General features: G+C 44.5%; 1 protein-coding gene across 1 annotated transcript in view; it reads left to right on the top strand.

The window, feature by feature from the left end:
* Positions 1-12,359, top strand: part of LOC141086029 (calcium-activated chloride channel regulator 1-like) — a 134,956-nt gene that overhangs the window by 89,141 nt on the left and 33,456 nt on the right. Inside the window, exons 7-10 of the mRNA XM_073571762.1 lie at positions 2,664-2,841; positions 10,022-10,246; positions 11,051-11,278; positions 11,365-11,539. Coding sequence (XP_073427863.1) covers positions 2,664-2,841; positions 10,022-10,246; positions 11,051-11,278; positions 11,365-11,539 — 806 coding nt within the window. The remainder of the gene's footprint in view (positions 1-2,663; positions 2,842-10,021; positions 10,247-11,050; positions 11,279-11,364; positions 11,540-12,359) is intronic.

The raw sequence follows: 12,359 nt of genomic DNA, 5'->3' as shown, positions 1-12,359 counted from the left end.
GCTATTGTCAGGATGCAGTAAAGTCTTGTAGGACTTAAGGGCCCGTTACACATAGCGATATCGGTAGCAATATCGCTGTAAGGTCACTGGTTTTGTGACGTAGCAGCGATATTGCTAGTGATATCGCTACATGTGATACTTACCTCCGACCGGCTTCCCCGCTGATTATTGCTGATCGTGCGAGAACGTCCTGGACCATTTCTCGTCGGGTGCTTCCTGTGGCGCGGACGAGCGACGCGTGTACGCGGGCGGGAGGACGTCAGGATCGCCGCGTCTGACAGGTAAGTAGCGACCCCCGACCACTGCTATGTTGCTGGTCAGATCTGCCTGTTTGGCAGCTCACTAGCGACCACTTAGCGACGATGCACCAGCGATCCATATCGTTGTCGGGATCGCTGGTGCATCGCTAAGTGTAACGGTACCCTAAGGGATCAAACATATAAGTAGCAAAGGAATATATTAAAGGTGTATATATCATCTATATATAGTTGTATATGAATGTTTGATACCTGGGAAGACGAATACATACCATTGGTGCAACCTGTGCATGCCACAGGGGCCCAAGATGTAAGGGGGCCACTATCATCTCCAAAACAGATGGAATTGTGCATTATGAACTATTGAACTGAAAAGTCCCTAGTCTCACTTTATGCCATTGCTGTGTGGGAAATTCCCACGCAGCAATGGCATAAAGTGAGACTAGGGACTTTTTTTTTTTTTAAGTGGCGGAGGAATACAGTGCGGAAGGATACCTACCTTCCGTCATTGGATTCCTGCAGCCCGTAGAGAACGGCAGCAACAGCTGATGCTGCAGTTCTCTACCCAAGATCGTCGTGGGACACACTCGTGGACTGCTTCGGATCGTGGGTGAGTATTTTTGTGGTTTGTTATGTTAATATTTATTCCGTAAAAGACAATGGCTTCGGGGAACAATGTGACAAGTATTGGTAAGTATGTTACTCTATGTTATATGTACTGTATGTCTATGTATGTATTGTATGAATGTATTGTATGTAGTATGTATGTAGTATATATGTGGTATGTATGTAGCATGTAGTATGTATGTAGTATGTATGTAGCATGCATGTAGCATGCAGTATGTATGTAGCATGCATGTAGTATATATGTAGTATGTATGTAGCATGTAGTATGTATGTAGTACGTATGTAGTATGTATGTAGCATGTAGCATGCATGTAGTATGTATGTAGTATATATGTGGTATGTATGTAGTATGTATGTAGCATGCATGTAGTATATATATAGTATGTATGTAGCATATATGTAGTATGTATGTAGCATGTAGTATGTATGTAGTATGTATGTAGTATGTATGTAGCATGTAGTATGTATGTAGCATGCATGTAGTATATATGTAGTATGTATGTAGCATGCAGTATGTATGTAGCATGCATGTAGTATATATGTAGTATGTATGTAGCATATATGTAGTATGTATGTAGTATGTATGTAGCATGCATGTAGTATATATGTAGTATGTATGTAGCATATATGTAGTATGTATGTAGCATGTAGTATGCATGTTGCATGCATGTAGTATATATGTAGTATGCATGTTGCATGCATGTAGTATATATGTAGTATGTATGTTGCATGTAGTATATATGTAGTATGTATGTTGCATGTAGTATATACGGTATGTAGTATGAATGTAGCATGTATGTAGTATGTAGTATGAATGTAGCATGTATGTAGTATGCATGTTGTATGTATGTAGCATGTAATTTTTTTTTTTTTTTGTACATTCAACACATTAGCCGGATGATGGGACTACTACTGTCCCATCATTGGCTAATGTGTCAATCACTGTCATGGTAGCAGGCATCGCCCGATGGGACTTGTAGTCCCATCGGACGATGCCTGCACAGACCCCCGAAGCCTGCACAGCCCACCGGAGCCTGCACAGCCCCCCTGGCAGGCCGGCACAGCCCCCCGGCAGGCCGGCACAGCCCACCGGAGCCTGCACAGCCCCCCTGGCAGGCCGGCACAGCCCCCGGCAGGCCGGCACAGACCACCGGAGCCTGCACAGACCCCCTGGCAGGCCGGCACAGCCCCCCGAAAGGCCCATACAGACCCCAGAGAGGCTGTACAAGGGAAAAACAGGATTTTTCTTATTCCGATACCGGAAGTCCCATAGACTTGAATGGGACTTCCGGTATCGGAATCGGCGATACCGATACTTTTTTTTAATATCGGCCGATCCATTCCGATCCGATACTTTGAAGTATCGGACGGTATCGCTCAACTCTAGTCACGTATCATCCATCTATAAGCTTTATTCAGCCAAGTTTTCCCCTTTTGCATGGATGCCCAGGGCCACGGACCGGGTCACCGCTACTGTGACAAATCCCTCTGAGATACCGGCCCGGTACCGAGTACCCCACTACCCTGGCGGGCGATCCAAATTCTCTTACTGAGCAATTGTGATCTAGTTTGCCGATGGATTCAAAGTTAGATATTTCACCTATTAGACCTTTCAAAGATCACAAAAGATTGTTTCCAATTCTGTTTCAGTCTTCTTGCTGGTACTGGTGTCCTCTAGATGTTATTGGTATACTAGGCACAAAGATTCCCTATAAATTATACTCCCCAGTTTCTGGATGCTTCCGTGGCTTTAAATATTTCTCTAACCTTCTTAACCAGATGCTCCGCCAATCTTAAAGGCAGTAACATAATGCAGGAATGTGATGAGGATGGATGTTCTGTAAGAAACTGCAAAGTTGATGCTGAGACTGGTCTTTATGAACAAGGTTGTCTCTTTTTGCCTGAGAAAGTCCAGAACGTGCAGGAATCCATCATGTATTCTGCAGCAATTCCATCTGTAAGTATTAATCAAGTTAAATATCAAAAGCCTATCAACAGTTACAACAGGTTCTAATACGATGCACCACATCCTTGACATGAAATCAGTGTGGTGATATTGCATAATTGCACCAGCACCATTGCTTGTTCATTGGACGTCACATGAACACAAAGTGGTATACAGGCCATAAACCATACATATTGAGAAGCTGTGCACATGGAAAATATTATAGATACATATGGATACTTCCACGGAAAGGATAGATAATATATCACAATATTTCTTATTGCTTATTCCAAAATGCGTTGTTTTATGAAATTAAATATTGTTAATATTTTTTGATCCTTTTGGTGGCGGCACCGATATTATCTTGCATTTTTCCATGTGCAGTTTCTCACTGGATTAAGTTTGAGAGTTGATTGTCATCAGCCAGTGATTCAGCAGCCGTAGTTCATTTTTCTTGTGTTTTATCCAGTTTTGCGCCTGCAATTGCACAACTTCAGCTGGTGAGTTCATATCATCCTTTAGCCATTTCATCACTTCCTCCTGTTTTATACTATGAAGCTCTTCTCCTGTGTTCTTTTTCCATTGAAGTCATATAAACAATATGATATACCATTAAAGCACACTGGTTTATTGTGATTTATGTGCCTATATGACTCACCATGTTTCCTTAGAAGCTTTGCTGCTGCCCATGCTTCTGACATGGATCATGCCTATAGGTGTTTTCCAGTCTTTCGATATTGATGAATGTATTGCAGCATTGTCTTCACTGTGCAGTGAAGAGGCAGTGACCCAGGAGAGTTCAAAGTAAACACAGGTTTAATGTCCAAAACTTGCAAACAAAACAAACGGTATCCTCCGGATCACAGCCGGAAAACAAGACAGTCCGTAAATGCGGCCTGTTGCAGAGGGCGACTGCACCACCGTATTAAGCTGCGGGGTGCCAGGAGTTCGCTCTGCTTGGTGCTGTGTTTCCTCACACAGGCTGAGCTTTTGCTGAGCCATCTACTGTCAGGATTCGTACCGGGGTCTAGTCTGTGTTCCACAGCAAGTCTCGCTGCCTTACTGGTTGCGCCACACAACCAGTCTTAATATACAGTTTCTGATCAACTAGTTCTTTTTCGTTCTTCCTCCGTTCTGGTGATTGGCTGCTTCACTGTTTCCTGTGCTTATGTCCCGCCTTTTTCCTATTTAGCACTCCACAGGGCTTTCACTCCTTGCCGGTGATTCTTCTGTGGTACGGATTCCTGTCTCCCTACAGCGCTGTCCGGTACAACCTCTGACAGCTTCCCGGTCTCTCTTTCTTCGAGTACCCCTGGGACTCCAGCTTTCCGCTTTTGTCTTTGCTGTAAGCCTAGTACTTTTTGTGTTAGTTTGGGGTTTCGTGGTTTTCCCCTTCAGGTTCATTCACTCTTTAGTTTCACACTAGTAGTCCTCCTTGCTGCTGCTTGTCTCTCTTAGGTTGTCCTGCACTCATTCCACCCTCGGCTTACCCTCACTGTAGCTCCCTGCACTTACGCCGAGGTAGGGACCGCCGCCCAGTTGTTGCCCACCGGCTAGGGTGGGACCGGCAAGTAGGTAGGGTCAGTAGGGGGTGGAGCTCAGTGGCACCTTCTTCCCCCGCCGTGTGGTGGAATCATAACAGAATCACCGGCCGTCCCTATGGACGCTATGACCTCTTTAGTCAATCAAATGCAGGGTCTTACTCAGCTGGTGCAAGATCTTGCTGCGCAGGTCCAGCGTCAGGAGCAGATTCAAGCAGCTGCCGTTGCAGGGACAACTAATTCTGAGCCTAGAGTTAACTTACCCGAGCCATTTTTCGGAGATAGAAGCCAATTTGCTTCTTTTAGAGAAAATTGTAAATTATATTTTCAATTACGACCTATTTCTTCTGGCCCCCCAGCTCAAAGAGTCCGTATCATAATCTCTCGCTTACAGGAGGGACCCCAAGAGTGGGCCTTCTCTCTGCCGCCAGATTCAAATCTCCGGGATTCAGTAGACAACTTCTTTCAAGCCTTGGGGAATATTTATGATGAGCCTGACCAAGTCGCTCTGCCCGAGGCAAACCTTACCTCCCTGACCCAGGGTGATCAGGAGGTTGAGGTTTACTGCACCCAGTTTCGCAGATGGAGCTTAGCTACCCGTTGGAATGATCCCGCCCTTCGGAATCAATTTCAGCGGGGCCTTTCACCAGCCCTAAAGGATGAATTGGTACACTACACCCTGCCCCAGTCTCTGGAGGAGCTGATGACTTTAATGGTCAGAATAGATCGCAGGTTAAGGGCGAGGAGATCGGAGCAGGCAGCAGTGCAAGTTTCCGTTTTCTCTAGGGTCACTCCGGCTGTTCCGAATCTGCCAGCTGCCGAACCTATGGAATTGGGAGCCATGCAAGCGACCCCAGATCCTAGTCCTCGCCGTCCACGCCACGCACTTGGAACCTGTTTTTACTGCGGAGATCCTCGGCACTGGATAAAGGATTGCCCGCGGCGCCCTGGCACTCCACAGGAATCTTCTCGGAATACACCACCTAGGCATGTGGGTGGACAGGTAATTCCTTTAAGTTCTAAGAGACTCTTAGTGCCAATTTCTATTGCTTTCACCTCCTCTAAGGGAGAAGGAGTTGCCATGATTGATTCAGGGGCTACTGCTAATTTTATGTGTTATGAGTTTGCTGTCTCATTGGGTATTTCTTTAATTCCACTTGCTCACCCCACTAAATTAGTTGGTATTGATAACACCCCACTAGCAAATGGGGAGATTAGTCTCTGTACTCCATTGCTATCATTTCAGGTTGGGGTACTGCATGTGGAACAGCTGTCATTTTTGGTTATGCATGACCTCCCAACTAGTGTCATACTGGGGCTTCCATGGCTCCAGCTCCATAACCCCTACATTAACTGGGTTTCTGGTGAATTGGAGAAGTGGGGTGCAGATTGTTCACAGAAATGCTTGTTAACACACGTTTGTGGTATCGTCTCCGTACAAGCTTCTCTTCAGAATCTTTTGGGCCAATTCGCAGATGTCTTTTCTATGAAGGAGTCTGAGCGGTTGCCACCTCATCGCCCCTATGACTGTACTATCAATTTGGTTCCCAATTGTAAATTCCCTAAGGGACGCCTATATAATTTATCACCTCCTGAAAGAGAAGCTTTACGTGAATATGTACAAGAGGCTCTAAGAAAGGGGCATATCCGTCCGTCCACCTCACCCCTGGCCGCAGGTTTCTTTTTCGTCAGTAAAAAGGATGGAGGACTTAGGCCGTGTGTAGACTACCGAGGTCTTAATGAAATAACTGTCCATAACCAATATCCACTACCGTTGATTCCGGACCTGTTTAACCAGGTTCAGGGGGCTCGATGGTTCTCGAAGTTGGACCTGAGGGGGGCGTATAATCTCATTCGTGTAAAGGCTGGCGACGAGTGGAAGACCGCCTTCAATACCCCCGAGAGCCACTTCGAGTGTCTAGTTATGCCCTTTGGGCTGTGCAATGCTCCGGCGATTTTTCAAAATTTCACTAATGATATTTTCCAACATGCTATTGGCCGCTATGTAATTGTCTATCTGGATGATATTTTAGTGTTCTCTCCTGACTGGGACTCACATTTAAATCATGTAAGGGATGTTCTCCAGGTACTCCGCAATAACCAACTTTTCGCCAAGCAAGAAAAGTGTATTTTCGGGGTCCAAAGTCTATCTTTTTTGGGTCATATTTTGACACCCCAGGCCATCACAATGGAGCCGGAGAAGGTAGAAGCGGTTCTTAATTGGGCTCGTCCTGCATCTTTGAAAGCTCTTCAAAGATTTCTGGGGTTTGCCAATTTTTACCGCAAGTTTATAAAAAACTTCTCCATTGTGGTGAAACCTCTCACAGATCTTACTGTGAAAGGTTCCGACTTGGTAAACTGGAGTAAAGATGCAGTGGACGCCTTCACGTTTCTTAAGGAGAGCTTTGCCACTGCTCCTGTTCTTACCCAGCCCGATCAGGAGAGACCCTTTGTTGTTGAGGTTGACGCCTCGGAGGCAGGGGTGGGGGCAGTACTTTCACAGGGGACTTTGTCTTTGACTCATTTGAAACCCTGTGCGTTCTTCTCAAAGAAGTTTTCCCCAGCTGGAAAAAATTATGATATTGGGAATAGGGAACTGCTCGCTATAAAATTGGCCTTTGAGGAATGGCGACATTTCCTGGAGGGGGCCAAACATCCTGTTACTGTCCTCACCGACCATAAAAATCTTGAATATCTCAAAACGGCCAAACGGCTTAATCCAAGACAGACAAGGTGGGCGTTGTTCTTTTCACGTTTTAATTTTGTGATTTCTTTCAGACCCGGCTGCAAAAACGCCAGAGCAGACGCGCTTTCTAGAAGCTTCTTGCCTGAACAACCGTCAAACATCCCACCTGTTCCCATTTTACCTGATAAAGTATTTTTGGCTGCTAATTCCTCTGATTTGTTTGCTGAAGTTAAGCAATTTCAACATTTGTCTCCGTCCGGCTCTCCTGATAATAAATGGTTCGTTCCCTGTCATTTGCGTTTGAGACTGCTGAATGAACACCACAACTCTTTCAGGTCACCCTGGTATCTCTGGTACTATGGAGTCAATCTCCAGAAATTTTTGGTGGCCGACTTTACGCCGGGATGCCACTGCCTATGTCAAGGCGTGTGACATTTGTGCCCGGTCTAAGGTTAACCGCTCACGGCCTTTGGGTGAACTATTTCCTCTACCTGTTCCCTCCAAGCCATGGACCCATCTTTCCATGGACTTTGTTACTGATTTACCTTCCTCCCTGGGAATGACTACCTTGTGGGTTGTGGTGGATCGCTTTAGTAAGATGGCGCACTTTATTCCTTTACCCAAATTGCCATCCGCCAAGCAATTGGTCCCCTTGTTTCTAAATCATGTGGTGCGGCTGCATGGAATTCCTTCTAATATTGTGTCGGATAGGGGTACCCAATTTGTCTCCAAATTCTGGAGAGCTTTCTGTAGTAAAATTGGCGTTTCCCTTGCTTTCTCATCGGCCTTTCACCCGGAGACCAATGGGCAGACAGAACGATCCAATCAAGCCCTTGAACAATTCTTACATTGCTATGTGGCTGATAAGCAAGAGACCTGGGCATCTTTTATTGCCCTGGCAGAGTTTGCCATAAATAATAGGGTGAACTCTTCCACAGGGATATCTCCCTTCTTCTGTAACATGGGATTTCACCATAAATCCAGCTCTTTCTCTGAGGTTCCCTCGGACAATCCTGAGGTAGAGATTGTTTCCTCTGATCTGCGGTCAGTTTGGGAGCAAGTCCAAAGCAGCATCAAAAAGGCTCATGAGTCACAATGCCACTTCGCTAATATGAAAAGGAGGAGAAGTCCTTCCTTTGAAGTTGGGCAGAAAGTGTGGCTTTCTACTAAAAATCTGAAACTAAGAGTCCCCTCTGGTAAACTGGCTCCCCGGTACATTGGTCCTTTTAAAATATCTCAGATAATCAACTCTGTTTCTGTCAAATTGGATCTCCCCCAGGCTATGAGAGTGCATAAGGTTTTCCATGTCTCTCTCCTAAAACCTTATGTACCTCCAGTTTGTCCGGCTGACACACTTCCTGCTCCTGTTGTTGTACTTGGTCACCCCGAGTTTGAGGTAAGAAAGATCTTGGATTCCAGGAAAGTTCGTGGGGTCCTGCAGTACCTGGTGGACTGGAAGGGGTATGGCCCTGAGGAGAGGTTGTGGGTGTCTCATTCTGAGGTTCATGCTCCCAGGTTGAGGTTCCATATCAATTTTCCTGAGAAGCCTTCCCTGTGTGAGGGTCCAGGGGCCCCTCATAAAGGAGGGGGTAATGTCAGGATTCGTACCGGGGTCTAGTCTGTGTTCCACAGCAAGTCTCGCTGCCTTACTGGTTGCGCCACACAACCAGTCTTAATATACAGTTTCTGATCAACTAGTTCTTTTTCGTTCTTCCTCCGTTCTGGTGATTGGCTGCTTCACTGTTTCCTGTGCTTATGTCCCGCCTTTTTCCTATTTAGCACTCCACAGGGCTTTCACTCCTTGCTGGTGATTCTTCTGTGGTACGGATTCCTGTCTCCCTACAGCGCTGTCCGGTACAACCTCTGACAGCTTCCCGGTCTCTCTTTCTTCGAGTACCCCTGGGACTCCAGCTTTCCGCTTTTGTCTTTGCTGTAAGCCTAGTACTTTTTGTGTTAGTTTGGGGTTTCGTGGTTTTCCCCTTCAGGTTCATTCACTCTTTAGCTTCACACTAGTAGTCCTCCTTGCTGCTGCTTGTCTCTCTTAGGTTGTCCTGCACTCATTCCACCCTCGGCTTACCCTCACTGTAGCTCCCTGCACTTACGCCGAGGTAGGGACCGCCGCCCAGTTGTCGCCCACCGGCTAGGGTGGGACCGGCAAGTAGGTAGGGTCAGTAGGGGGTGGAGCTCAGTGGCACCTTCTTCCCCCGCCGTGTGGTGGAATCATAACATCTACTCTGCACCTTGCAAACTCCACACTGACACACCCAACCCTCTGCTGCTGGGGTTTTTACAAAGATCCTGTGGCCGTAGGCCATATGGAAAACCTGGGCCTGGGGAGGAATCGGACCGCCCGCTACCTTCCTATAGTAAAAATTAAAGCCCATGGCAGGTTTTTTTTAATCTGCCTTGGACAAATAGCTTGTCCAAAACAAGCACACACTTTTATTCTGCATTGCAATCACAGCTACGCCTGTGACGGCAATGCACTCCTGCGGCCTCAATATGCTTCTTTGCACATCCTGGGGGACACATAGCGACCCTCGCATATGACCCTGGTCACTGCCTCACATGACCTATACTTTACACCCAGCTGCTGCCAGAGCTGGTAACAGCTGATTGGTGGGATTGCAACCTAAAATCCTGATATCGATGACCTATCCTAAGGAGAGGTTATCTATATTTTAGACCAGAAGCCCCTTTAAACATGTTCTTCCTTAACCACAAACACTGTGTGCTTCAACATGTACAAAGAAGTCCCACGTCCGGGATATGCTTACCAGCTATAATGGGCTATGTACACTGAATTTGCACATGCACCTGATAAGTTCATGTACATGTCTTTCACTTTCCATTACTTGTATTACACTAGTTCTTTATAGGTTTTCTTCACCTTTCACCCCAAAAGTCAGAGTAATTATGCTGACTCTTTATTGACTGACCATGTTATTCTTTTTTCTATTCTTAGATAATATCATTCTGTAATGACAGCAATCATGTCATTGAAGCTCCAAGTCTACAAAACAGAATGTGTAATTGTCGCAGCACGTGGGACGTCATCATGAACTCCACAGATATCATTTCCACGCCACCAAGATCTGATACTGATCTACCTGTTCCTACATTTACGCTAATGCAATCTAGGAGACGGGTCATCACATTAGCATTTGATATTTCTGGAAGCATGGGTCCTGTACGTAGATCAACAAAAAAAAGTGTAATTCCCATTCTCAGTAAATCAATATTACTTTGTCAGAATATGTTAACACAACTAAGTTTTTTATTGGTGACACAGATGTAGACCCCATGTATAACCCAACCACAAAGTAATAGTGAGCCACAGAGTTCCCAAAACCCACAGCTGGAAAAAAAAGTTAAATTTGAGCAGGAAATTAAAAAATCACATAGCCTCAGCACCGGAGATATTTTTATTGTCTTTTGCTTCATCTGCAGAATCAGTCAAGAACATTATGGGCAGCACGGTGGCTCAGTGGTTAGCACTGTTGCTTTGCAGCGCTGGAGTCCTGGGTTAAAATCTCACCAAGGACATCTACAAGGAATTTTTATGTTCTCCATGTGTTTATGTGGATTTCCTCCATGTTCTCTGGCTTCCTTTCATACTCCAAAGACATACTGATGGGAAATGTAGATTGGGAGCTCCAATGGGGGCAGTGAAGAAAATGTGTAAAACACTGTGGAATTAATGGCGCTACATAAGTGAGCATAATGAATAAATAATAATAACTGTGTCCCCGATTAATAGGATCTTGCGGAATATAAAACTAACTAGCTAATAATATATATAGTTATAATTACACCAAATCGTTTCCAACCGTCCATATGTTTGCTAGGTATAACAAGAATATATTTTAATTAAAGAACCTGAAACAGATGTGGAATAACGTTATTCCAAAAGTCATATATAATAAGAACTTACCTTGCTCATAAGCCCAAACCTGGTATGTGCTAACGAGTATTACCTATCCTTTCTTTCCAGTCAGGTCGCTTTAGCCGACTGCTTCAAGGAGCTGAATTTTTCCTTACTCAGATTGTTGAGACCGGGACGTATGTCGGGATTGTTGAGTTCTATACCTTTGCATTCACTAATTCTGAACTTATTCAAATAAATGATGAAAAGGATCGTGCAAAATTAATTTCATTGCTCCCCCCTAAAGTTGCAAATTATGGTGCTGATATCTGTAAAGGAATTCTTGAGTCACTTAAGGTATATTCTTTTACTAAGTCCAAGTTAATAATAAAGTTTAACGACAGTTTAGAACCTGCCATTGCATTTTTTTATTATCGTTTTAGGTAAATAAAAAGTTGGATGGCTCAACTGCTGGAACTGAAATTTTGCTTGCCTCAGATGGAGACATAGATCTTGCAGCGTGCACAGGGGACATATTAGCTAGTGGTGCAGTTTTCCATATAATAGCACTTGGCTCTGAGACATCAAAGAAACTTGAAGACATTGCACTTATGACTGGTAGGTATAGCCCACTGACATTTACTATCTGGGTGGGGACTATAAACAGCTGGAAACAAAAACACCAGTCCATCCACGAGCAAAAGATCATTTGAAAAATTGACCTACAGCTTCTCCCACAATCAGGTGATCATCCTTAAACTGGCCATACACATTAACATATCGAGCAAACATGGTTAACAATGTATATTATATGAGACACTTCAAACAATCCTGTTAACACATGTCAAAGAAGATAATGGTTTGGCTATTAGATTTGAATGCCTTTTTCTTGGGGAGTAAAGCAGCCTCTAGTGGAGTGTATGCTTGGCAACAAATGCATGTGCTTGAGGGGAGGGCTCAAGAGACTCAACTGTTGGTTTCCTGGCATATCCATACGATATCTTATTAATGTTTGATGGATGTTGGACTTAGCTCATCTGACCTCAACCCACCTGCTTAAATATGAATGTTAAAGTGACTGAACTCAAAAGTTTGTGAACCCTACAACAGTTTCCATATTTCTGTATAAATTTGACCCTAAAAATACATCAAATTTTCACACAAGTCCTTAAAGTAGATAAAAAGAACCAAATTAAACAAGTCAAAATATTAGAATATTAGAATTTGTAATTTTTTAAATGAGGAAAATGATCCAATATCAAAAGTCTCACGTCTTTAAATGTATGTGAACCTTTGCTTTCAGTGACCCTCTTGTGCAGCAATAACTATTTCAATGATCCCATTGTTGATTAGACCTACACATTGGCTTGGAAGAATATTAGCCCATTTCTCCCTACAAAACAGCTTCATCTCTGGTATGTTGGTGGGTTTTCTCCCA

This window comes from Dendrobates tinctorius, unplaced genomic scaffold (assembly GCF_039654945.1).
Source record: "Dendrobates tinctorius isolate UK_male_01 unplaced genomic scaffold, ASM3965494v1 ptg000029l, whole genome shotgun sequence".
Classification (NCBI taxonomy): Eukaryota; Metazoa; Chordata; class Amphibia; order Anura; family Dendrobatidae; genus Dendrobates; species Dendrobates tinctorius.
Note: the sequence above shows the minus strand (reverse complement) of the source record. Positions and strands in the feature narration are given on the sequence as shown.